Here is a 25575-nt window from a genome sequence, read left to right as displayed (position 1 = left end):
AGTCCTAAACCTACAAGATATAACTCAAAACATGTAAGAAACGACAAAGGTAATTTTAGCTAATGACCAAGGTTCGTACTTTAATATAGTATAAAGTATATTTCCAACGATTATTAATGACCAACAATGCATTACCACTTAAAAACCCGAGCAAGTCAACTAGCGTCGTTAGTAATATTCCATGATACCCATAAGCTTTGTGACAAAATTTATAGGAAATAAAATTTATTTACCTACTCATAAGGATCTTTGGATCTACACATTAACTCCGACTGATTCACCAAATGAACAATGAAACATTTTAAATTTATGATTTGGTTCAAATGTGAAAAACAATTTGCAAGATAAATCCTTTACACCAACTTCTATTTCAAAATTTCGTATTCTAATTATCACATTTTTCCAAATAAGCACAATTTCTCAAAACCATCATAATACAACCTTCATGCATGTATAGGAATCCAATTTAAAGAAGTCAGCAATTACAGATTATCTTGAACATATGAATAGTTGCGATCCCATCGCGAAATTAATGAACAGATCATTTGAACTGAACAATTTAATTTTTCAAACAGGACTGTACTAGTTCCATAAACATGTAAGAAGTACACTAGGAAAGAAAACCTCAATCTATAGATGAAGATATTGGTATTACCATGTTTTACAAACAACATTCAATAATATTGATGCAATTACACAGAACATGGCAGGAATGATAAATTTCCTAAGTGAATAACTAAAAAAAAAAAAAGTAAGCCTGGACAATTCAAAACGAAATATGATTGTACTGGATAAGGAAATGACATTAACCATACTATATTTTGATACTTCTACCAAGACAACTTATCTCTTAAAAAAAAAACTTTTCAAAAACTATAGCCATGAGACTGTTTATGATTATTTATGGTAGCCTTCATGTGAAGCAATGGCATGCAATCTGAATTTCTTCACAATAGAACCCTATAATAGTAACTCAATAGTTCCAGGAATGATATATTGGCAGCCAATCTTGGACTGGATTCACATTCTGACAGCAAACTAAAATGTGCTCAGCTATGGTGTTCGATGACAACATGTAACCAATTTCAATAAAAGATTTCAATTTGAAATGATATTTGAGCAGCAGAAAAAGAACTTCAGTACCAACAATAATAGTAGCAGAAATTCAGGTCCTTTGTGTCATACTTCCATCAAGACATATTTGGGTTGATAAATTCCCTGAAAGAAATCTAATTGGTCTGATGCACTCATTCAAATATGGTAATGTGAGGCCAAAATAAGTCATACCCTGTTTGAATAATTGCATATGACAACCTTATTCCTTTTCACAAAGAGATATGAAAATTACCAGAATGTGACTGTGTTAGCTCCACAAATGGGTAAAGGAAACTAACTAAATTCATACAAGTAACCAAAGAAACAAATTACACAGGGTAATCACGAGATGACCAACATCCATGATCTTAAGGCTGAGTCACAAGGGCACTATTAATGAACCAAAAGGGAAATCTCATATGGTAAATGCTATAGGTAAGTTATAGAGTGAATAGAGCTTGTCTTCCTGGTAATAAAAAGGTGATTTTTTTCTCGTGTAAACATTACAACTCTACAGAGGTTTTAAAGTATTCTCAAGACATGAACCAAAGACCAAAATCCAAAACAAATCTCCTGAAAACGAAATTAATTAAAGAATAAACACTAGAGACCAGAGATCACAGCAATTGACAGGAAACAAGCAAAGTAAAAACTGCTATCTAATACAAAATATAAGAACTGATGAAAAGGGATATCACTCTATATTGTTGATTACACTAATTCATCTTGTCTTTTTTTAAAAAAAAATCAGAAAAGATAGAATAGCAAATACAACCATTAAAATTCTAAATACTCTGATGCATACCTCAAAATGAACAAGACAAGATGAACCAGCACAATTACACAGAAATTCTGAAATGAAAGAACGAAGATCATTACCTAAACTTTAATGACGATTCCAAATTCTGAAGAAATTCCTTCTACTTCTTCTTCTACTTCTTCTTTAGAAATCAAGATTAGACTCAAACCGTAACAAATCAGCCTCCTTCCTTTCACAGAAATTCTGAAAACCCTTTCCCACTCTCTAATTTTTAATCAAGAGATCTTCCCAGCTCTCTCTCTTTTCTCCGATGCTCTCTCTATCTTACTAAGCTCTCTGCTCCTTTTCTTTGCTCCGATGATCTGAGATCTCTCTCTTTGGCTGCTGAAATTAGAAAATAAAGATTGGAGAAAAAGAAAGAGAACAAGATGATGGAGGTGATGTGAAGCTATCAGATGATCGGAGCTTAGATCATGATTTAATGGAGGAGGGTTTGAGGATATTTTAAGAACAGCAGGCCTTGGATCTTAGGGTTAGAAGTTTTGAATCTAAGGGTTTCGAAAGAGCTAAAGCTTGTAGACAAGTTAAAGAAGAAAACAAGGAGGAGATGTAGATCGGAAAAGGTTGGCCGGAATTCGGGATTTCACCGGAGCCTAGCCGGAGAAGAAGGAGATAGGGTTTGGATTTGGGGGTTTTCTCTTTCTCACTGCTCTCTGGATTTTTCAATCGAAAAAAAAATGAGCGCCTCCCCCCCTTGATTGCAAATGAGCTCCTCTCTATTTATAGATGGAGAGGATGGTGGCTGTGGTTAGGGTTTGAGATGCCTTCTGCCTCTCTCGCTCTCTCCCCCTGTTTTTTACGAAAAAAAAAGGATCCCCTGAAACCCTCACTCGATGGGTTATAAGAAAATGATATTTTTACCCCTCATCTTTCTTGGGACAGCCACCTCTCTGGTGCTCATGACCACTCTTTTTACACTACCAGGGGTGGTGCATTGAACAATAAGGGTAAAATGAAATTGCCTTTTCTTTTCTTTTGTTATGGACAGCCACCTTAATCCCTGATTCACTCCCCTGTATGTGAAATTATGATTACTCTTTATCCAACAAGGGCTGCCTTGGGGTAACAATGAATACAACATTTTGCTCTAATCTATGCTACCTATAGGGTTGATATTGACACTCCTGTATGGGATATTTCACACCCCTTTTCATTGATTTTTGGAATAAAAATAAGGATTGAGGTGCAACTTGGGTTAAATTTCCTGGCGTTCAGTTTTCGGGATTTTATTCGCTCTCGGGAATTAGGGTCCGGTAAAAATGGGGTGTCTACAACCGATTGTATCTGAAGCGGTAATTGTACAGGCTGAAGATGCAGGAAGGCGGGGATCTTCTGTAACACATTACGGTGTTCAACGGGCTTGTGGATCAGCTCCACAAGGTAGAACAAAAGTTGAAGGAAGAAGACAAGGCCCTTTTGCTTCTTACTTCTCTTCCTGATTCGTATGACAACTTGGTGACGACTTTATTGTATGGTAAGGATACGATAAAGTTTGAGGAAGTCACGGCATCGCTCTTATCGAAGGAGATGCAGAAGAAACCTGTTCTTGGTGTAAGTGAAGAACAAGGGTTGGTTGTTCATGATGGGAATAAAAGAGGAAGGTTGAAAATCCAAGGGTGGTCCCGAGTACGGCAACTTATGAGGAGTGCGAAATTAGGTTGATAACAAGTTTTAATTCTTTTGAAAACTCAAACCCAGTTTTAGAAATTAAGAGATCAACAATTAAATTCAAGTACGCAAGTTAAATCTAAAGTGCAAATGCAAAATAAAGAGCAAGAGTAAGAGAGATTGCACCCGAGATTTAAAGTGGTTCGGTCCTCCAGACGTGAGGCCTACTCCACTCCACCAACCAAACCCGTTGATGGCTTCACTATGTGATCTTCTTAACTTCGGCGAAGATCGGTGCCGATTACAAATTCCAACCGCCTTTAACCTTGGTGGCGATCTTCACCACGGAGAGTGGGCTACGCTTCTCCGAACACTCGCCCAATACAAGCTCTTGAAAAGAAAGAAAGAACAAAAGCAATCCCTCACAAGGGTTTACAAGATGGTAGAAGATGTACAAATTGAGCCTATGATCCAAATCCTAATCTTTAGATGATGAGAGGCATAAACAAGTTTGATTCACTCTATGGATGTTCAAGAAGGTTTTTAAAGTGTTAGGATTGATGGTTTGGAAGATTAGAATGCCCATATATATAGGAAAACCAAAATATAACCGTTCAATGGCATTGTGGTAATTCCAGCAAAATTCCCAACGGCTCAAAATATGACCGTTATAGTGTTCTCGGAGTTCCGAGAAAAAATCTCGGAGTTCCGGGAATACAAACAGAAGATGAAAAAAAAGTCTACTGGACCATTTCTCGGAGTTCCGAGAATATTTCCCGGAGTTCCGAGAATATTTCCCGGAGTTCCGAGAATTCTCAGAGTTCCGAGAATTTCTCTCGGAGTTCCGAGAAGCCTATGAAGAGCAGTTTTTCACTTCATGTTTTTGGGCTTCCAACTTAACACCAAGTTGGGATTTCTATGAGGGTTCCAAGGTGTTGGAACACCACAAAGACAATCACATATAAATTTAGGGTGTGTGTTTATTTCCTTAATTATGCCTTTCAAAATCCTAAACTAGGATTGGATCTTAATACAATCTAATATAACTTGATCTTCAATGGATTCTTCAAGTCTTCATTTTGTCTTGGACTTCGTTGTCTTTGGCCTTCATGATGTGGTCCAATGAGTGTTTCTTGGCCTCAATCCAAGCAATGTTGTCTTAGCACCAATGTGATCTACAACTTAGACAATCAAACACATTAGTGATCATTAATCACTTGTGTATTGGAATCATCAAAATAAGATGGGAATGCCAAGGTGGAAACCATTGGGCTTACAAAGGTCGTCTGACAGGGGATCAGGAAAAGGCAGGTCAAGATCCAGGGTCGGCGGAAAGGGTGTGCAATGTTACCATTGCAAGGAATAGGGCCACATTAAGTGGGATTGTCCAAAGCGAGCTGACCGGGTGGACAATGGTGCTACGAATGCTGTGGTAGCGGGAGAACAGAGCGAAGTGTTTGGAGACGTTCTCACAGTCTCCTCAAGTAATCACACTTCTCATGATGAGTGGATTCTAGATTTAGGTTGCTCTGTTCATGTATGCTCCAGGAGGGAATATTTTGATACGTTCTAGGAGACAAGAGCAGGTGTAGTGTCCTTGGGTGACGGGTCCACTTGTGACGTCACGGGAGTTGGGACGGTGAAGATCAAGATGTTCGATGGAGTGGTTCGTACTTTGGGTGGTGTGGCGTATGTCCCAAAGCTACGGAAAAATCTAGTATCGCTTGGCCAGTTGGACTCCAGGGGTTGCAGGTTTTCAGCTACAGGTGGAGCCATGAAAATCACACGCGGCTATATGGTTCTGTTGACAGGAGACAAGTGTGGTGGATTATATCGTCTGATTGGGGATACGGTGACTAGTGTTCCTAAGATCTCGATGGGTAGATGGAAGCATGGTAATGGCGTGCGCACGCATAGGGTCTCTTTCGCAGTTGGTGCAGAGACAGGTTTTCAGGTTGCAGATGATGGTGAGAGGATGATAGTAGCTGTGTTGGGGAGGATGGATCGAGATCCCTCTCCAAGGTTGACTAGGTGAGTCAACGGGTTGGCAGCTACACATGTGCATTGGCCATGTTGATCGAATCGGGAGGAGTCAGAATCAAGGTGATTCGAGGGTGTGTAGCTGGTACTTTAGAAGGCCAATGGTGGTTTGCGGTAATAGTGACCCGGTGGAGATAACAACGGAAAATCTTCAGGTGGCTAGGAAATAAGCCAAGGTGGAGATTGTTGGAAAGTTGTCTTATTTCTCACCCACCGTAGGTGACTTGGGTGGGAAGGCAAGAGGAAAAGATAGAAACCCTCTTATTTGGGTTTCTTGGAAACAACTAAAAAGAGAAAGTGACTTTCTTCTTTGGTGAGTGAAAAAATCAAGAGAGGGAAAGAGAGAAAGAAAAAGAGAAGTGAAGAGAGGGAGAGAGTGACAAAGGGAGAAGAAGGTGGCTGGGAAATAAGCCAAGGTGGAGATTGTTGGAAAGTTGCCTTATTTCCCACCCACCGTAGGTGGCTTGGGTGGGAAGGCAAGAGGAAAAGATAGAAACCCTCTTATTTGGGTTTCTTGGAAACAACTAAAAAGAGGAAGTGGCTTTCTTCTTTGGTGAGTGGAAAAATCAAGAGAGGGAAAGAGAGAAAGAAAAAGAGAAGTGAAGAGAGAGAGAGAGAGAGAGAGAGAAGAAGAAGAATAGAGGGTTTTCTATTTTGGTTTTCCTCTTGGGGTATTCTCTTGGGGTATTCTCTTGGGTTTCTCTTGGGGTTTTCTCTCGGGTTTTCTCTTGGGTAAGATCTTAGGTTTGAGAAGCAAGGAAAGGGTTGCAGGTTTGTGGGTTGAGACTAATCCATTGTAATCCTTACATATTGTTTTTCTCATAGTGGAAGATCGTGTTTCTCGCCCGTGGAGTAGGCTTTGCCGAACCACGTAAAATCTTGGTGTTCATCTTGTGGCTTGTTTGTTTATTTTATCTTTCCGTTATATTTGTGCACAATCTGATCGGATTGCCAAGCGGGATTTTCTCAACAGTCCGGCATAATGACTATCCATTAAAAAAATTATGCTTTTATTTTTCATATGCCATGTAGGAAATTGAGTGGCACATTGTTTGGATGATCCAAAGCACTCATTTGATAGGCCCTCATATAGATAGAGTGTGCCCAAAAAATCAGCTCCATAGGATCATCACAACCCTCCCTACGATTTGTGGAGGCAAAATATAGTGTGGGCTTAAAAAACTTTTAAGGGAAATGATATCACCACTACTGTATTTTGATGATCGCACTCCTCACATTATTAAAATGTTCGGTATGGCCCGCACAATAGGATGATCCAAACCGTCCATTAGATGGGCCGCAACCTAAATAGGTTGTGCCCCAATAGTCATTTCCATAGGTTGATCCTAACCCTCCAATCTATAGAGGGTTAGGATCAACCCTCCGAAGAGTGAAACAGCCCTTCTCCTTGCATAATGACTAATCTATCCATTAAGATTTTTTTATGGAAATGATATTTACGCCCCTTTTCATCACCAGGGGCATCCGGCGCCAGTGTATCAAGTGCTAGTGTATCAATGACTAAAGGAGGGCTAATGTACTTGATGTCAGAAGAATCCAGTGGCCTTGATTGCCACGTACACTGGCGCTGGGTGTCCCTAGCGATGAAAAGGGGCGTAAATATCACTTCTCTTTTTTATGCTTTTATTTTTCATATGCCACGTAGGAAATTGAGTGACCATGTAGATTTGTGGGAGGAAGGAGAGGGGTTAAAAGACTTTTAATTCACATATTTATGGAAATGTTATGCTCGCTCCCACTTTTCGTCCCCGTGTCACCCCACTTTAGTGTGAAACGGGAAATAACATAAATACAAAAGAGGGGGAGGAGCGGGGAAGAAAAGGGGGTGAATATTTCTCTAATGATATTTCATTATTTACTACTCCTTTCCCACTCTCGGAGCTTCCCAGCATCAAGGTATGTTTCCATGTTTTAGGGTTTTTTTTCTCCTGTATAATGACTATGCGTTAGTGTTTTTATTCATGGACAATGGCTCTGCATGAGGGTTAATTTAGGGGGTGATTTTAGGGTTGATTTTCACCTATTTTATTTTGTTTAGATCCTATGTCTTCGTGATTTATCCTTGTAGGATCTGGAAAGAACACAAAAAAAGGATCATCGAGGGTTGTGAAACCATGGTTTTAAATTTCCACTGAAACCAACATGAAATGGCCCAAATGTTTCCATTTCCACCCCCTCCGAAACCGAAATGTATAAACCAAAATAGTAAGTGAAATAGTAGCAAGCTTTTGAATTTCGGTTTCGGGGGTGATTTTCGGTCCTCACCGAACGTGCAATATCTTACCCGATAGAAAATTTCGACCAAAATTTCGGGAAAGTTTTATTTAACGGAAAAAATCTTTTTTTTGGGTGAAATTCCTTAAATTTCAGGGAAAACGAAATTTAATCGAAATTTTATACCGGGTATACACGATTTCGATTTGGTCCTCTACCGAAACCCGAAATTTCGGACGTTCAAAAATTTCGAATTTCGGTTGAAAATTAAAACCTTGAATAGTAGTATGCTATATTGTTATGTATTACTTAATTATATGTATACGAATTGCTTGCAAAATTTGGTGCATGTGTTCTGTACAAATTCTTATATGAAATAGATGTGAAATTTTGTTGGTACTAAATTGCCAGACATGCGTGACGGTTCATGTTACTAGGTTTTCGATATTCTTAAACCATTATGGATGTTAATCTTGCTTATGTCATGGTTTCTAAGTGTGTATTTGTGCTTATTCTAGCATTCCCAGAAGTTTCATCTTTAAATTCTATCATTTGCATAGGTTTCCATATGTTCCCTTGATTTTACAGGATTTCCACTGAAATTTCTAACCGAAACCGAAATGTTTCCATTTCCGTAGTGACTGAAACCGGAGCCGAAATTTAGAACTTTGTGTGAAATAACCTATTACTCCAAAAGCTTAAGCTGTTAGAGATGGTGTTATTTAATTATTTATACTTCAACACTCCCCCTCACGTGTAGCCCCTATTTTGGGTTGGCTGTACACTTGGGTTTTTAATATCAAAGAGTTGTTGAGTTTTGAACCCAAGACTTGCCATGAGGCAATAGCTCTAATACCATGTGAAACAACCAATTACTTCAACAGCTTTAGCTGTTAGAGTTTGTGTTATTTAATCATTCATGCTTTAACAATGGTATAGACCCAATTGTGGTTGCGAGAGAATCAGATTAATGTTATTCCTTGACGATGTGTAGGGATGAGTTCAATGTAATGATAGGTTATGTGGTTAGGATGTGGCTTTGATGTCACGATTTCAATGAAGTGGACTCTTAGAAGGTTAGGAAATTTCTTGGCATTCTCTGTCCTCTTTCTGCTTAAAGTCATACATCCAAATATACAATCAGATGGGCAAGTTGTGAGGCTGTTGCAGATTCGGTATTACTTGTATCCATTTCAGCCTTTCTTTTAAGAGGCTAAAAGGTTGGAATCTTGCCAAAGATGTACTGTCCAGACTTTTTTGAGTACTGGGATGTTTGCTTTTGCCTTCTTTATACTTTTTTTCCATAAAAAATGTCCTACCGTTGGATTTGGCATTGCAACATTATGGTTCCGTTTGGATGCACCAAAAAGTAGGAAAATCAAAGTAAAAAGATAGATTTTCCATTTCCTAGCATTGTTTCACTGTCATTTACTATTCACATGGCAGTCCTTGTTGGCTTTAAATTTTCCAAATGCTAGTCATTTTCACTGTTTGACTTCCCTCTCAAATCAAGAGAAAAAAGAAAAGTAAAGAAATGGGAATCCACATTCCTTTCCTTCTACTTATATGATTCCCATTCCTTCTACTTATATGCTACGTGCATCCAAACGGATCCTATATGAGAAAGTTCTGTTTACATTATAGGAGTTGCCGTGCATTTCACTGTACCATATTCTGTGCTTTGAGCCATCTATCTTTCTCTAAGAACGGTTCTTCGAACTTCGAATATCAGAAGTTTTCTCTCTACTGCTATATATTACACATTTGTCCCGGTATGGTGCCTTCCAATGGTTTCCGATGTTTTGCTGCACATAAGAGCTTTTTTTTTTTCTTCTGTCTATGGCTTCTGTAAATTGATGCTGCATTGGGAATTCTAGGTTGAAGGTGTGTATTTGGAAATGCAATACATGCTTATTCAAGTGTAGAGTAGTAGTAGGGTGGGTTGTTCATCTCATTTGAGTTACTTATAGTAGTTTTGTTATTCTTTTTCATGACTATCAGGACCATATGCATTACCGATTGAATGGATGCCAGCTAATTTTGTACTGGTGTATGCAGATATGGCTTTCTTGCTTGTTTTTTCTTTTATGTACTCTATGTAGTTCTGCAAATTTATGAAGAGAGCTCTGATTTTTCTCTGAACCCAAACAAGCATTGCAAAAAATTTTGGCTGAAATATCTAGTTCCTCAAAATCTAATTTCGAATTTCATAAAGCTAGAATTTTACCATTAAAAAAAAGCTAAAATTCTTATGATTTTTGTGGCATTTTCATTTAGCATTGTTTGGATTGATTGAGCAACTAGTGTTCCACCAAATCTGATTTAGAAAAACATTTAATCTCGCAGAAATTTTTTTTTTCTGTTAGATCTCTGATTGGAGCTATAGGTTTCAAGATCAAAATTGTGTTTTCTTTTCTATAATCTGTTTCTTATGACAAATATTTGTTTTCTTTTATCTTTTATAATCTATTTTTTTATGATTAAAGGTTACTAATATTCATTTCTTAACATAAAAAGACACATTCATCTCCTCTCTTCTCTCTTTCTTCAATTAAGGATCATTTTTGGCATGCAAGATTGTTCAGATTAATTGAGTAAGAAGTGTTTCACCAGTTCATTTTTTGACGTCACAAGAGCCTATCCTCTCCTCTATGCAACTGGATATTGAATAGGGAGACTATCAACATAACTCAAAAAACTAGTAACTATACTTCTAATCCAAGGTTCTTATCAGATACTAGCAAACTTTCATAGAAGATTCATCTTTCATCAACATATCAACTATTTGCAGGAATTTTATCATTGTCAATTTGTGCGTGCATTTTTCCATGTGATTGTGGCATAGGAAAGATGTAGCAGCTAGAAAGTAAGAATTTTGTGTTACCAAATGCCTAAAGCCATGTTATGTGTCCCTAGGAGGGTGTTCCATTTGAAAGACTAGTAATTAAGACATGAAGCCACCTAATCACTTATTTTGTATACTGCAGGGGTGCAACATGGGTCGGGTCGGGTTGAGCTTTTGCTAAAACATGAATAGGAATCAACCCGAACCCAACTTGATTCTAAGGTAAAAGCTCAACCCGAATTTGCAAAAATTGACCCGAGTTGCATCCCTAGCAAATAATATGCGTTCATAGTAAAAGCCTAAAGCTGTTTTCTTGAAATAAAATGTTTTCAAGTTTCATTTGCCATTCAAAAAATAAAATATTTTCGAGTAACTTTGGGTCTGTTAGAAAAGACAACCGGCCACCCTTTTGGGACACATAACACGATTTTATGTCTTCATGTCTGAATTATTAGTCTTTCAAATAGAACAACCTCGTAGGGACACATAACATTAGGCGTTTGGTAACATGACATTCTGACTTGCTCACTGCTATATTTTTCCTATTTCACAATCACATGGAAAAATGCACACAAGAATTTGCCAATGATATAATTCATGCAAAATAGGTGATACGTTGATGATACATGAATATTTTGTAAAAGGTATGCTAGTATCTGAACATGTTGGAGACAAAATATAGAAGCATAAAGTTACACTTGAAAAGAAGATGGTGGTTCTGGATCTATATATTCATAAGAGAACAGAAACCCAAATATGGCATGCCTACCATGGTCCAGGAGTCCCACCTTTTTTAATTGGAACCTTCCATTTTGTAGGCCTTGCTTTGGATCTCCTATGGCCCAAACACACGTTAAATATCCAGTCATAGTCCATCTAAATAGGCATTGCTCTTGATCTCCTATGGCCCAAAACTCATGTCAATGTTTGTTTTGGATTTTTCGTAATCACTGTCCAAAATTGATTCTGGGCAAAATTGGGCATTTCGATCTCAGCTGTAGAATTGATTTTGATTTTGGACTCACATTGATCATACATTTCAACAAAAATACACATATTGATGGGATGTAGAATCGGTTTGAGTCCCAAATTGATTCTACCCTGCAAACTAACTGCCCAGTTATGTCTAGAATCAGTTTTGGACTCAGAATCCAAAACAAATAGGACCTAAATAACATGTATGTATTGTTGTTGGGCACTGACTCAAAAACTATATATAACCAACTACGTACATTCAACGTGTGTCATAAAGCAGGTCCCACCTTTCACTTGTCAAATTGCGTATGCCTTTTCTTCTCTCACTCAAACATTGACATTGATTTTTTCATCATCGGCAAATGATTAGGCAATTAGCTACCGATACATAGTTTTCTCTTTATATTTGTAAACAAACATTAAATTTCTTTTGTTTCGGAATCTAGCTTTTCATCTTGATTTTGTTGATGCTTCATATTTCTTGTGGTTTTTTTTTTTTTTTTTTTTTGGATTTTTCCCTTCTATCTATTGAAATATATTTAGGGAGAGTGGTAGGCGTCTCCTTTTTTTAATGTTTAGAATAAAACATGATGATATGTAGTTGTTGAAGGTGAGACGAATGATGTCTGAAGAAGGGAGAGTGCACCCAGATTGCATAAATGCATCCAATCCCTTCCACGAATGTGTCGAATTCTGCTTCAAAAAGATTGCTGAAGCCAAGGAGCGGATTGAGAGAGAGCGGGTTGACAGAGATGAATTAGGTTTTCTTTTTCCTCCCCTCTTTACGATTCTTTGTTTTGTCATCTGTTTGTAATTGATTTCATTTGTGTGTGAACTTGCTAACCAATTGTTCTTGTGGAAATTGTTCCCTATGTTGTTTTTCTATTCTATTGCTTGTGTATCGTGATTTATTAATTTGTGGAAATTGAAATTTTCTCTAATTTAGAACTGAGCTCTTTTCTTTGGTGATGCAATGCACTTGGGAAACTAGGATCCTGACTTTAGAGATGATATGAGTTTAGCATGCTTGTTACTTTTAAGAACTTGATAAATTTACCAAGTTTTGAGGAGAAGACTAATACTCTGTCATTATTTTATTTTTTTTGAATAGTAATACTCAGTCATTATTATTATTATTATTATATTTTATTTTCAATGATTTTAAGTTGGGTGTTGAATCTCAAGAACTATGGTGGAAGGAAGAGGATGCATCATAATTTAGAAATTTTATAGTCTAAACATCAATCCCGAATCTTTGCATGACACCATCTAGCAAGATGATCTAGTATTCAAGGCAAGAACTTATAACTGAAAATTGGGTCAACCTAGTTTAAATTATGATGTAGATGCTGAAAGTACTCAATCCAAAAATTTATCGACTTGATCTTTGTATTTTTATAGATTCTTAAGAATTAGGAATTACTACCATCGAATTCATATGTGATTTAAGCATCTCTTTCGAAATCTGTTTGTAGCTTTAAGAGGGATGAGAAGTTTTGGCGTTTTGGAGTAGATGCTGCAAGGAAGACCAATTAGCCAAATCAGGAGATACTTGTGATCTTTTGTTTTCTAGGCAATCCTCGCCCAATGATGTACTGGCTGCTTTTTTTGTGGCTTTGTTTATGTTTTCTTTCCTGTATTTGACCACCTCAATCTTTTGGGACTATTCCCCATTTTTTAGTATAATCTTTCGCCATTAAAAAATAGTTATCTTTCGTAAAAAAATATATTTCAAGAGTTTTGGAGCTGCTTGTGCTTATGCAGTATGTTGTGCCAACGAGGACTGTGGGCCCCAAGGGTAGTGGATTGTAAAACCCGGGTCGTTACAGTGAGTACAAGTTTAGGGTACAGTCACCTACCTTGGTGATCTGTGATGTGAAAAATTAAGGAATCCTCTAAGTCAGGATATGGTTCTCTACTATATCTATAACACAATGATATCTAAGTTCTCAAGTCATATTTTAAACGACACACACCTAACTAAGGCTTGTGTGAGACCATATCTTTTTAGGATTCTTAATTATCTTTGTTTATAATTATGTGTGGGTGATATCCATAGTTTAGGGGTTGTTTTTATTGAAAAGATAGCATAACAATTCCTCTTACGTATTCTCATCCTTGCTCTCATCGAAAACCCTTTTACAATATATATCACATAATATATGTGGGTTGTTTTTAACTGAAAAATACGATTATTTGTACGAATTTGTAGCATTAAGGTGCTGATTTTTCTTGAAAGGTTCATTACCCCCTCGATTATCAAATCACGTAATTGCTTCACAAAGATCTCACTTTGAGTTTCCAAGACTATCAAACTAGCATTAAGGTGTTGATTTTTCCTTAAAAGGTTGATTACCCCCTCAATTGTCAAATCACATAATTGTTTCGCAAAGATCTCACTTTGAGTTTCCAAAACTATTAAGCCTAGGGGCTGTTTTCTTGAAAAAAGTCATCAATAACTCTTTAATTATTGTTTTTGAATGCTGATTTTCATAAAGTTTATTCTTGTGAGCTGTTTTTCTAGAAAAAATTATCTAATATACATATATAGAATGCGTATGTGAGTATTTTCTTGGGTAAAACAAAGTTTGTGATGGTATCCATCATATACTTACAAATCTGAAATTTTTCAAGGGAATATACAACTTGATTCTAGTCTAAACATGCTGATTTTTACAAAATCAGCCAATTGGGGCCTTTGATTTCACACGTATTGGCTGATTTCCAATGAAATATGATACTACATATTAGCTTCATCATTCGAATGAATTTAATAGAAGAAAAGAAATTCCTTTTTCTATAAAATCATCTAGTAATCATTAGTTTTTAAAGAATTTAACCTTCGTAACGTATATCATATTTATTTCTTAAATTCGAAAGAAGAAAGATACATCTATTATCTATTTGGAAAGAATTAATTATATATATATATATATATATATATATATATATATATATATATTTCGTATTTTCTTAATTATATATATAAATAGTAAATTTTCGTTTTTACTATAAATAGTAATTTTTGTTTTACTAAAATTTTGGATTTACTATTTATAGTACATTTCCAGTTTACTATAAATAGTAAGTCTCAGGTTTACTATAAATACTTAGTCTCGGATTTACAAAAAATAGTAAATTTGGGAAATCGTAGATCCTCAAATTAGGGTTCCCAAATCTCTATCGTCCACTTTGACCCCTTTAGTTATGTTAAATTCGTATCATTTTAATTCTATTTTCTTAGATAAACTCCCTCACAAAGTTTTGGGGATATCATCAAAAGAACCAAAGGGGGTCCCATTCTTCCTTTTAGGGCAAGTGTATCAAGAAAATACGAAATATATATAATTAATTCCTTCCAAATAGATAATAAAAGTACCTTTCTTCTTTCGAATTTAAAACAAAAATACGATATACGTTACGAAGGTTAAATTCTTTAAAAAAATAATGATTACTTGATGATTTTATAGAAAAAGAAATTTCTTTTCTTCTATTAAATTCATTTGAATGATAAAACTAATATGTAATATCATATTTCATTGGAAATCAGCCCATACGTGTTAAATCAAAGGCCCTAAGTGGGTTTAGACTAGAATCAAGTTGTATATTCTATTCAAAAATTTTAGATTTGTAAGTGTATGATGAATACCATCACAAACCTTGTTTTTCCCAATAAAATACTCACGTACGCATTATATATTAGATAATTTTTTCTAGAGAAACAACCCACAAATATAAACTTTATGAAAATCAGCATTCAAAAATAATAACTAAAGAGTTATTGATGACTTTTTTCAAGAAAACAACCCCTAAGCTTGATAGTTTTGGAAACTCAAAGTGGGATCTTTGCGAAACAATTATGTGATTTGATAATCGAGGGGGTTATGAACCTTTCTAGAAAAAATCAGCACCTTAATGCCAGCTTGATAGTTTTGGAAACTTAAAGTGAGATCTTTGCGATACAATTATGTGATTTGATAATCGAGAGGGTAATGAACCTTTCAAGAAAAAATCAGCACTTTAATGCCGGCTTGATAGTTTTGGAAACTCAAAGAGAGATCTTTGCGAAACAATTATGTGATTTGATAATCGAGGGGGTAATGTATCTTTCAAGAAAAATCAGCACCTTAATGCTACAAATTCGTGCAAGTAATTGTATTTTTCGGTTAAAAACAGCCCACATACGTTATGTGATTTATGTTGTAAAAAGGTTTTCAATGAGAGCTAGGATGAGAATACTACGTAAGAAGAAATGAAGAATTGTTACGCTATCTTTTCAATAAAAACAGCAAATAAACTATTGATGTCACCCACAGGTAATTATAAACAAAAATAATTAAGAATCCTAAAAAAGATATGGTCTCACACAATCCTTAGTTAGGTGTGTGTCGTTTAAAATATGTCTTGAGAACTTATATATCATCGTGTTACAGATACAGTAGAGAACCATATCCAGACCTAGAGGATTCCTTACTTTTTCACATCAGAGATCACCGAGGTAGATGACAGTACCCTAAACTTGTACTCTTGAGCAATGATTGGTTTGTTTATATACAACGAAAATTCTTAGTAGACATTGAATTGTTCATGATATGATTTTGTTACGATAATTGTTTCTCATAGATATGCACCTTACGCCCATGCTTTTGCTATATTGGTAAGCATGTAAATGTGGAAATAATGATGCTATGTTAGTAGCTTACAAATGATGAAATGTTATGAATCCTCCTTAAAAGAAAAAAAAAAGAGATAATATGGGAAGCAATAGAATTGCTAAATAATATCTACAAGATATTAGAAAGGAAAAGGATATGAATGATATACCAGAAAATTGGTAAGATTATAAAGTCGTGGGGAAATAATTTTGGTGGATTGGGCGGTGGCAGAAGTAATGAAATTCCACGCCGGCAATGGGTTTTTAGCGCACCCCTATGGTGGTAAATACATCATCTTCTACCATGATGTCAAGGAGGCGGTGTGGCAATTAAGCATGTCGTAAAAAGTCATCCATGCCCACTACCTATAGGCGAGTGTAGTGGAACGTATTGGAGGCGGGGTGACTAGCTATTGGGAGCTGGATTATCTTAGTGGAGTTTTCTCATGCATTTAAATAATAATAACGTAAGCTTCTTAATTGGAAAGCGTTGTATACTTTGTTTCTCACTGTTAGATATTTTGGTATGTTGCTTTATTACCTGTTGTGGTCGAAAACAGTTTATGTGATGTGGCAGTTCAAGAGGAGCGAACCTGATCGGGATCTAATCAGAGGTAGGGGTGAATGTTTATCTAGTCATCTAGAAGGAAAGGTTTTTGTGCCTAGATGAATCCTGCACAAGATAGCACCCGGTCAGAAGGCCAACTCGGGGTATAGTCCCCCGGCGGACCCTTCGACACTCAAGTTAGTATTGGGCACCATTCACATACCAAAAATAGTAATGAACAATAATTTCTTGGGTTTTTCACCCTTACCTTTGAGCCTTGGATGGCTATTTATAATAGGTGGTCATGGCTGATTTACCTCTTTACCCTTTGGATAGGTGTCGCCCTGTGGTTGGGCGGAGAGTGTATGTTTTCTTTTTCTTTTGGGATTAGGTTCTTAATTATCCTCTTATAGCGGGGGTAATTTGGGTACCCCCCCCTCAGATGACACGTGTCGCTTCCTGATTGGATGATCGATTCTAGGTCCCATCATTACTATTGAATCCATATTCCACATTTATTATAACTGTTACTTCATGTTCACTATTGAATTGGTTTGTATGCTTTTAAATTCAAGATTTGTTTAATAGTATTTGTTTAGTAACGAATGGGTCTACTTAGTTCATTGAACTAACCCCTATAAAAATTTCACAGGTATTGAAACCATTTATGACATTGAGACAAATGCTATTGAAGAGATATAGACTGGAGTGCGTCGAAGAGTTGGTTTGGCCATGTAGCCTCGGCATCCATCCGTCTTATTGTTAGTTTGTTTCGGTTTTTGTTAATTATGTCAAATCCTCTGTTAAACTCTTTATAAAACTTTTAATTGAGTTTCCAATTTGTAAAATAAAATTGTTGGCTTTTGTTAACGGTCCGGTTTAGAGTTCTTTAAAAACCCGGGTCGTTACAGTTGGTATCAAAGCTTAGGTTGTAGATCCCTAGGGCTAGTATCTAGAAAAGTCGAGAGATGGTGAAACTAGACAAGGAGCACATAGGATTGACACATTAGATTCATGTGTGCTGGGACGCCTGGTGAGCACATAATTTACTTGTGTTGTAAAAGAACCGCATGGTGGCAACGGGGATGCCTAGTTCGACAAGTGAGCGAGTTATGTTGGTAGAAACTAAGAAATTTAATTACGGGCTCTAAGGGCAATTTAGTCGTCTCACATGGACTCGGAGTGTTTCTTCCGCAGTATGATGTGCCAACGAGGACGTTGGGCCCACTGTGCCAATGAGGATGTTGGGCCCCAAGGGGGTGGATTGTAAAACCTGGGTTGTTACAGTTATTGACTTCTATTTTAAAGGATTTACATCTACGATAAGCTTTCAACAATTTCCCTATCCATTTGAAAAAAGGGCTTTGGTGTTTGGCTTGATATGTGACATTCACTTTTTCCATTCTAAACATCAGTTCATCAAAGCCTATTCAAAGAGGTCAAATTATCACATTAGAGGAAATTGTACTCCAATGTTGATTATGTTTAACCTATCTAGTTGAGCTGCCAAGCTAACTGCAATACTAAACCGAGTCAGCAAATTTTGACAATGCTGAGAGTCTGAGACACAATCGAGTTTAAATTTGAGTTGGCAAGTCCAAGTCCAGGTTTTTTAACACTATATAAGCAAAATCTGTCAACGTGGTGACACTTTAATTGAAATACTAAGATGACCGCAATTTGACGAATATTAAGTCCCAAACGGAATTTAAGTTTGAGTTGGCGAGCTGAAGTCCAAGACTGAGTACAGATCTTTGACATTGAACACTGATATCATGCAATAATCTCTACGAATGTCTTACCCTATACCACTCAAACAGAAAAATGAACTGAACATCAAACCTTTCCCTTTCGCCCATTTGAAGCAAACTTGGAAGTTGGGATTGGATCTACCACTCTTTAAGCATAATTGATCTCTGCTCTATACAATTTCCTGATCTACAAATATATTACTTGCTCCGACAACTATCAATTAATTAAGGGGGCTAATGTCAACACCCCATATTTTACCTGTACCATCCGCTTCACTTAACCCACCTCTTTGGAACAAACAGGGAGGTTGGAATTGAATCTTCCACTCTGTATGCATAATTAATCTCCTTTCTATCCAATTTCTCGATCTAAGAATATATTTATTGCTCAGACAATTATGAATTATTTAAGGGGGCTTATGTCAACACCCCTTATTTTATCTATACCACCCACTTGACTTACCTCATGCAAATGAACTACAAGCTAAGATGGGCAGGTCAATTTTCCTTTAGAAAAGAGTCTTCTAGAAGGTGGCAAGCCATTATGCCATCTCCCTTTCTTTTTCATATTTGAATGAGATCATGTAGACAATGCCATATTGATCACAAGTGCGACCATGATGCATTCTACTCATGGAAGACTTGTTTGGTAATCAGTAGCATTGATCTGATTTCAAACCCAGGACCGGCCGTAATTAGGGGGGTGTGTGTGTGTAAGGCAAGTCATTTGGGATTTTGCCGGTCCAATTGGGATAGCAGATGCTTCGAAAGAGAGGTCCAAGCCGCCCATCAAGGTATTAAATTATTGGCGTCAGAAGGGGTGGACAATGTGGTGGTAGAGGTTGATTCCCTTAATGTCATCAAGTGGCTTCGAGGAGAACACAAAAACCCGTGATGATTTGATAGATACGTTGATTAGGTGCAAGATTGCTCTAGGTCCATGACTTAACTTTTAAGGACGTTCGTAGAACGGCAAATGAGGTGGCTGATCACTTGGCTAGATTGAGGGTGTCTAAAGAGGATCTAGCCCTTTTCGACTCTTTCCCCCCATAATTTCTCTTTCTATGTATTTCCATTCTCTATGTATTTTGACCATCTCGGTCCCTTATTTCTTTTCAATAAAACTTAGCGATAATTCAAAAAAAAAAAATTAGGCAACCTAGTGGGTCTGGGTCCCATGCTGAATGAAGATCTCATTTGCAAGAGCAAAGGCATGTGAACAGTCAATGGCCAAAAACGTTCAATTTTCATTACTCGTGATGAAGGGGCTAAAATCATTCGATGATGGTGGGACCATGGGCAATCGACCAAACATGGCCCAACAAGATTTATGAATCAACCTTCATACACATGGTGGTGGCCATGCCATATTACCAAGAACGAGGACCATTTGTGTACTATACGTGGTGGAAATATGGGAAATTTATGAAGGTAAGTTGCTTTCATTTTGAAAGAATAATGGGCCTGAGACGGACAACCGTACTGGTAAGTTACATAAGGGGGTTGATGTAAATGTAGTGGGAACCCATATTAGGCCCTAATTAATTAAAATATTTTTTGTTTTGATAGTCTTATTCCAAATCATTTTATAGAGATAATATCAAGTAGTTATTGCCACAGTTTCAAAACCCCAAACTCCTCTGCATCATCGTGGACCACGGACCCCCCCCCCCCCCCCCCCCCCTCCCCCAAAGTTGACTCCCTTTTGCCTTGGCTGCGTTCCGCATTTTGCCTTACAAAGTCAATAAAAACTACTTTGACTCTCCCGAGTTATGACCGCGCCAACCGAGTACTCAGCCATGTCAACCAAGTACTTGACCGCGTCGTGCCAAGTTTCTTCGGCCGCATTTTGACCCACATTCGCGTTTCGAAACACTGGTGCTTGCAAAAATAAAAATAAGGAAGTTCCAAAAGTAAATAAAAATATAAAATATTAATTTATATGTAAGAAATGACAAATATTGTGATATTTTTTAGATACTAGCCCTGTAATATTTTTTTTGAATGGTATACTAGCCTTGTAATATTGTCATTGTAAAATAATATGTGCGTCCAAAGGACTTGTATGATGCAAACAAGTGACTTGTATGTACAAAATTGAATGATGCAAACAAGTGACTTGTATGTACAAAATTGAATGTGAATCTTCAATCTCTTGATACCGTTCAAAAGAAAAAAAATGCCTTTCTCACAATAAATTCAATTTAGTGGGGTAATATTGTTTTAAATAAGGGAGATGATTTTTTCACCCCCCCAAGGATTATGTGCGCCCCTTTTAATGTGATTTGACGTCGAAAAGCATTAAAGTCTTACCACAATTCACGTTAAAAGGGGGTGCGTAGTCCTGGGGTGGGGGGTGAAAAAATCGTCGCCCTTTAAATAATTGTTGCTATAATATGGACCTGAATTTTAATGATAATTGTCTCATCGCTTAATAAATCAGGCATATGCGAGTGAGGCGTATGATAGATTTTTTCTCTAAAGAACATCTCATCTATTTGTCAAGTTTCTGCTAATCTCTAACAATCTCACAAGTCTTTTGACATGCCTAATTTTTGTTGTGTGAATAGCATTGGATATACCATATAAACCCTTGATTAGATTATTTGGGCAATCATTAAGCTCTGTTTTGTGAGGACTCATATTGTCAGTGTATTTAATATACTACTTTCTATCTATGTTTAATTTCATTGTTTGTCATTTTATCTTAGAATTTAAAGGAGATGGTGGTGATCCGTCTATAGATGCCTCTGATCATAGTGAAGATCCAAATGAACAAAGGCCAGGTGAAATACAACATGCTGACGGTGATGATGACCAACTTGTTGAGAAAAATGTTGAAGCAGATTACGCAAATCTCACTGGAAGACAAAAGAAATTGTTTGAGCTGAGGCTTAAGATGGTAACTTCATTCACCCTTGTAATAGGAGCGTCACTACCTGAGGTTTAAGATGACTTGCTTTATGCCTTTTTTGACTTAATTTCATTGATTGTGGGTCTCTGCTTGCAGAATGAGGCAAGAAAGGCCAATCAAAGTGCCATGGTGTCAGAAAAGAAAAGACTGGAAGCTCCGCCCGAATCACGAGGCATTTCTAAACAAAAATGGATTGAAGAGAGGAAAAAGAAAATTGGAAAACTACTGGATGCAAATGGTTTGGATATGACAAAGGCATACATGCTTGATACACAAGAGATGGCTGAAACTAAATATAAGAAATGGGAAAAGGAACCTGCCCCATTTGGTTGGGACGGTAAGCTCAAATTAAATTCATGTTACTTTTGTATTTGTTACATCGTAGTTGGCTATCAATTTGAATTACCATTTCATGCGGATTCTCTCTCTTTAGTTATACCGTTGGAACTACTCTGTGAAGATAGCTGTTTTGCTAGCAATAAGAATGGATCTTGTTTGGTTGCTGACATTTCTCATGCACCCTCTATGAACTTTAATAATACTCAGAATACATTTTCTCTTGGAAGACTCATCATGTCCTGCTTGTTAACATACAACAATTGAATGCACTCCTATAGTAATGGAACTAAATTTATAAATTTCTTATGCTTGACTCCTTGTGTTGAAACTTCCTTGAGTAAACAGATAGAAATTAATATAGGATTTCAAGCTTACGGGCTTTTTTATGTTGAAAATGACATGAACCCATTGAGGTGCTGCTTTGAGGATCTTCATCTGTTATAGTTTTGATGCATGAGGGTACTCTTAATGAGCTGTTACTGATTCATTCAGTTTCCTCTTTGAAACTCATTATCAAAGAACTTGCATATTTTTTTTAGGGAAATGATATCAGCACAACCATGGTTTAATAATTCCACAAACCTATCTTGTCTTTTCTTTTTAAATTGACTTGTGAAAGCCTTTTGGAATTGCGATGACCTTTTAGAGCTCTTTAAATAATAAAAGACAAGATGGGCCAGTGTAAATATCAAACCATGGTTGTGTAAATATCAAGTCTAGCCGAGCAACCCTGCTCAGAATCAGAGATGCATTGACATTTGTTGCTCTGAGGAAACTATAGAATTTTAGGTTGAACTCATATTTGCATAGTTTTCTGTTTGTACACTAAACAATATCATCTCCTATGTACAGTTTTCAATCAGAAGACATTGTACAATGCTTATAAAAAGCGTACAAAGAACATACAGTGTGACATCGAAGATTATAATAAATCGAAGGAAGCCGACCCAGAGTTTTATCGTGATGCTTCAAGTCTTCAGTATGGAAAGGTAATTATATTTAAAGAACCCAATTTATTAGTCGTCAGTTCTATAAAAACGGGAGGTTTTGATCCTTCTATTCATCCATCTCTTATGGCGCAGACACCTAAGGTTTCTGAAGATAAGATAGAGAACATGGTGAAAGAGCTCACAGACAGGGACGAGAAACGAAAGGCATTTAGCAGGCGGCGTAGGTTCCATGAAGAGAAGGACATTGATTCAATCAATGATCGGAATGAGCATTTCAATAAGAAGATTGAAAGAGCGTTTGGCAAATATACTCTAGAGATCAAGAACAATCTCGAGCGTGGAACTGCTTTACCCGACTAAACAATGGATTATAACGAGCGCTGAGGGAACTTGGTATTCACTTGGCATCATCTCAAAAACCATTTGTGTATCTTTACATTAGAATCACAAACTTCATTTCTTGCCCTATATCTTGAAACAAGTTAATGTCTATTAATCAATACTGCTTTCAGTGTTTATTCAAATGGAAATCAACTGGACTGTTATGTACACAAGCCCTTGTTATATATATATATATATATATATATATATATATAAAGGCTTAGTTGAGTTGAGCTGTTTGAGACCTTATAATTTTAACTTCTCCTTATATATTAATAACTTAATTTTCCCAATCAAAAGAAAAAAATTATACGTTAATTTTATGGGATTTGCTAGCGTCCATCGCAAAAGGCATTTTGCGGATTGTCTGTTGCATGTGAGAGCAGCCACCTCATGAAGGAAGACAAAATCTGCTGAAAAGTGAGCCTGTGTGGCTGCTCTCACATGCAACAGACCATCTGCGAAATGCCTTTTGCTATGGACGCTAGCAAATCCCTAATTTTATAAGGGACTCATTGCCATATTTTGATAATGGCACTGCTTCTTTTTTTTTCACTTTTTAATTAGCTTTTCATGACTTACATTATTACTCTAGATGCTATCAATAATCAATAAGTATAAAACAAAGTGAGTGATGCCATTATCAAGATATGGTAGTGCGGATATTTTTCCTGTAGTTGTATGACCATGTTTTGATAATGGGAAGACTCACTTTGTTTCACACTTGTCTGATTGGCTCTGAGAGCTTTTGGGAATTATAATAACCTTTGACAGCTGGTTTAAAAAGGTAAAACATGGTAAGTTCGTCCCATTATCAAAATATAGTTGTGCAGATGTTTGAGGTTACTCAACTTGACATATGAGTCGAGTGGGCAAGAGTTATCTCAACCGTCCATATCATCATCACTATCTAGCCTTCCATTTATTGTAGACATGCTCTAAAATCATTTGTGTCAGAGTTATCACTTAATAAGCAAAAATATCCTGACCCTCCAATTTGTTGACACATTTGCATAATTGTTTTGTAACGGGATCATCTAATAGAGATGAATTTTGGGGCAAGTCATATCCACATAGGAGAACAGATGAACGGTTTAGATCACTGGAAAATAGTCGAGGTGGAGTTTAAATGGAGAGAATTGCAATCAGCATTTTGATTGCTCATATGATATCAGCAAGCCGATCAACAGAGGCATGCCACGTGCTGGCTAACGTTTTCCCACCATTTGACCGCTCTCTCTCTCTCTCTCTCTCTCTCTCTCCACACACACAACAGGAACACTTGGTGGGCCCAACAGAAACAGTTGGTGGAATGGTGGGCCCATCTTTGAACAACGTAGGCCCCACCCATACCACACCATAGGATAATCCAAACCGTCCATTTGATGGGCCATAAACGTAAATAGGTTGCGTCCCAAAATATTATTTTCATAGGCTGATCCTAGCCCTCCGATCTAAATAGAAACTACATCTTATGCAACCTCTATAGATTGTAGGGTTGTGATCATCCTACGGAAATGATTTTTGGGGCACAACCTATTTACATTGTGGCCCATCAAATGGACGGCTCGGATCATCCTACTGTCTGGACGGTACACTTCATTTTCAAAAATATGGGTGGGGCCTAAATTGATACGAACCACACCATAGGATGATCCAAATCATGGACGGCTTGGATCATCCTATGTTGTAGACGGTATGCTTCAATTTGAAACATATCGGTGGGGCCTACGATTGGGCCTTAATGTTAGTGTACGACCAACTCCATAGGATTATCCAAACCATGGACGGCTTGGATCATTCTATGTTGTGGACGGGCCTTATTGTTACTGTACGACCACAGGATGATCCAAACCATTCATTTGATGGGCCAAGCCTTCTAGGGGCACAACCCATTTATGTTATGGCCCATCAAATGGACGGCTCAGATCATCCTATGGTCTGTACGGTACACTTCATTTTCAAAAATATGGGTGGGGCCTAAATTGGGCCTTAATGTTACTGTACGAACCACACCATAGGATGATCCAAACCATGGACGGCTTGGATCATCCTATGTTGTGGACGGTACGCTTCAATTAGAAAAAATATCAGTGGGGCCTACGATTGGGCCTGAATGTTATTGTACGGCAACTCCATAGGATTATCCAAACCATGGACTGCTTGGATCGTCCTATGTTGTGGACGGGCTTTAATGTTACTTTACGACCAACTCCATAGAATGATCCAAACCATTCATTTGATGGGCCATGATGTAAATAGGTTGTGCCCCAAAACTCATTTCCATAGGATGATCACAACCCTACAATCTATAGAGGTTGCATAAGATGTAGTTTCTATTTAGATCGGAGGGCTAGGATCAGCCTATGGAAATGATATTTTGGGACGCAACCTATTTACGTTTATGGCCCATCAAATGGA

General features: G+C 37.1%; 1 protein-coding gene across 4 annotated transcripts; it reads left to right on the top strand.

Annotated features, from left to right (window-relative positions):
- The first annotated feature begins 7321 nt into the window (after positions 1-7321).
- LOC143856103 (uncharacterized) lies at positions 7322-23303 on the top strand. 4 transcript variants are annotated; one of them, XM_077366160.1, is made up of 6 exons: positions 7322-7480; positions 12229-12379; positions 21282-21472; positions 21581-21821; positions 22676-22812; positions 22906-23303. In XM_077366160.1, the coding sequence occupies exons 2-6, from the start codon at positions 12238-12240 to the stop codon at positions 23131-23133; spliced, it is 939 nt and encodes a 312-aa protein (XP_077222275.1). In that variant the 5' UTR covers positions 7322-7480; positions 12229-12237; the 3' UTR covers positions 23134-23303. The 4 variants fall into 4 exon arrangements, with proteins under 4 accessions (XP_077222275.1, XP_077222276.1, XP_077222278.1 ...); XM_077366161.1 differs by having other exon boundaries at positions 7323-7480; positions 12220-12379; XM_077366163.1 differs by lacking the exon at positions 7322-7480 and adding an exon at positions 9825-9848.
- The last annotated feature ends 2272 nt before the right edge of the window (positions 23304-25575 follow it).

The sequence above is a fragment of the Tasmannia lanceolata genome, unplaced genomic scaffold (assembly GCF_043159265.1).
Source record: "Tasmannia lanceolata isolate RefF3 unplaced genomic scaffold, GAP_Taslan_0.1 ptg000023l, whole genome shotgun sequence".
Classification (NCBI taxonomy): domain Eukaryota; kingdom Viridiplantae; phylum Streptophyta; class Magnoliopsida; order Canellales; family Winteraceae; genus Tasmannia; species Tasmannia lanceolata.
The sequence above is the reverse complement of the archived record's forward strand: the minus strand, read 5'-3'. Positions and strand labels throughout refer to the sequence as shown.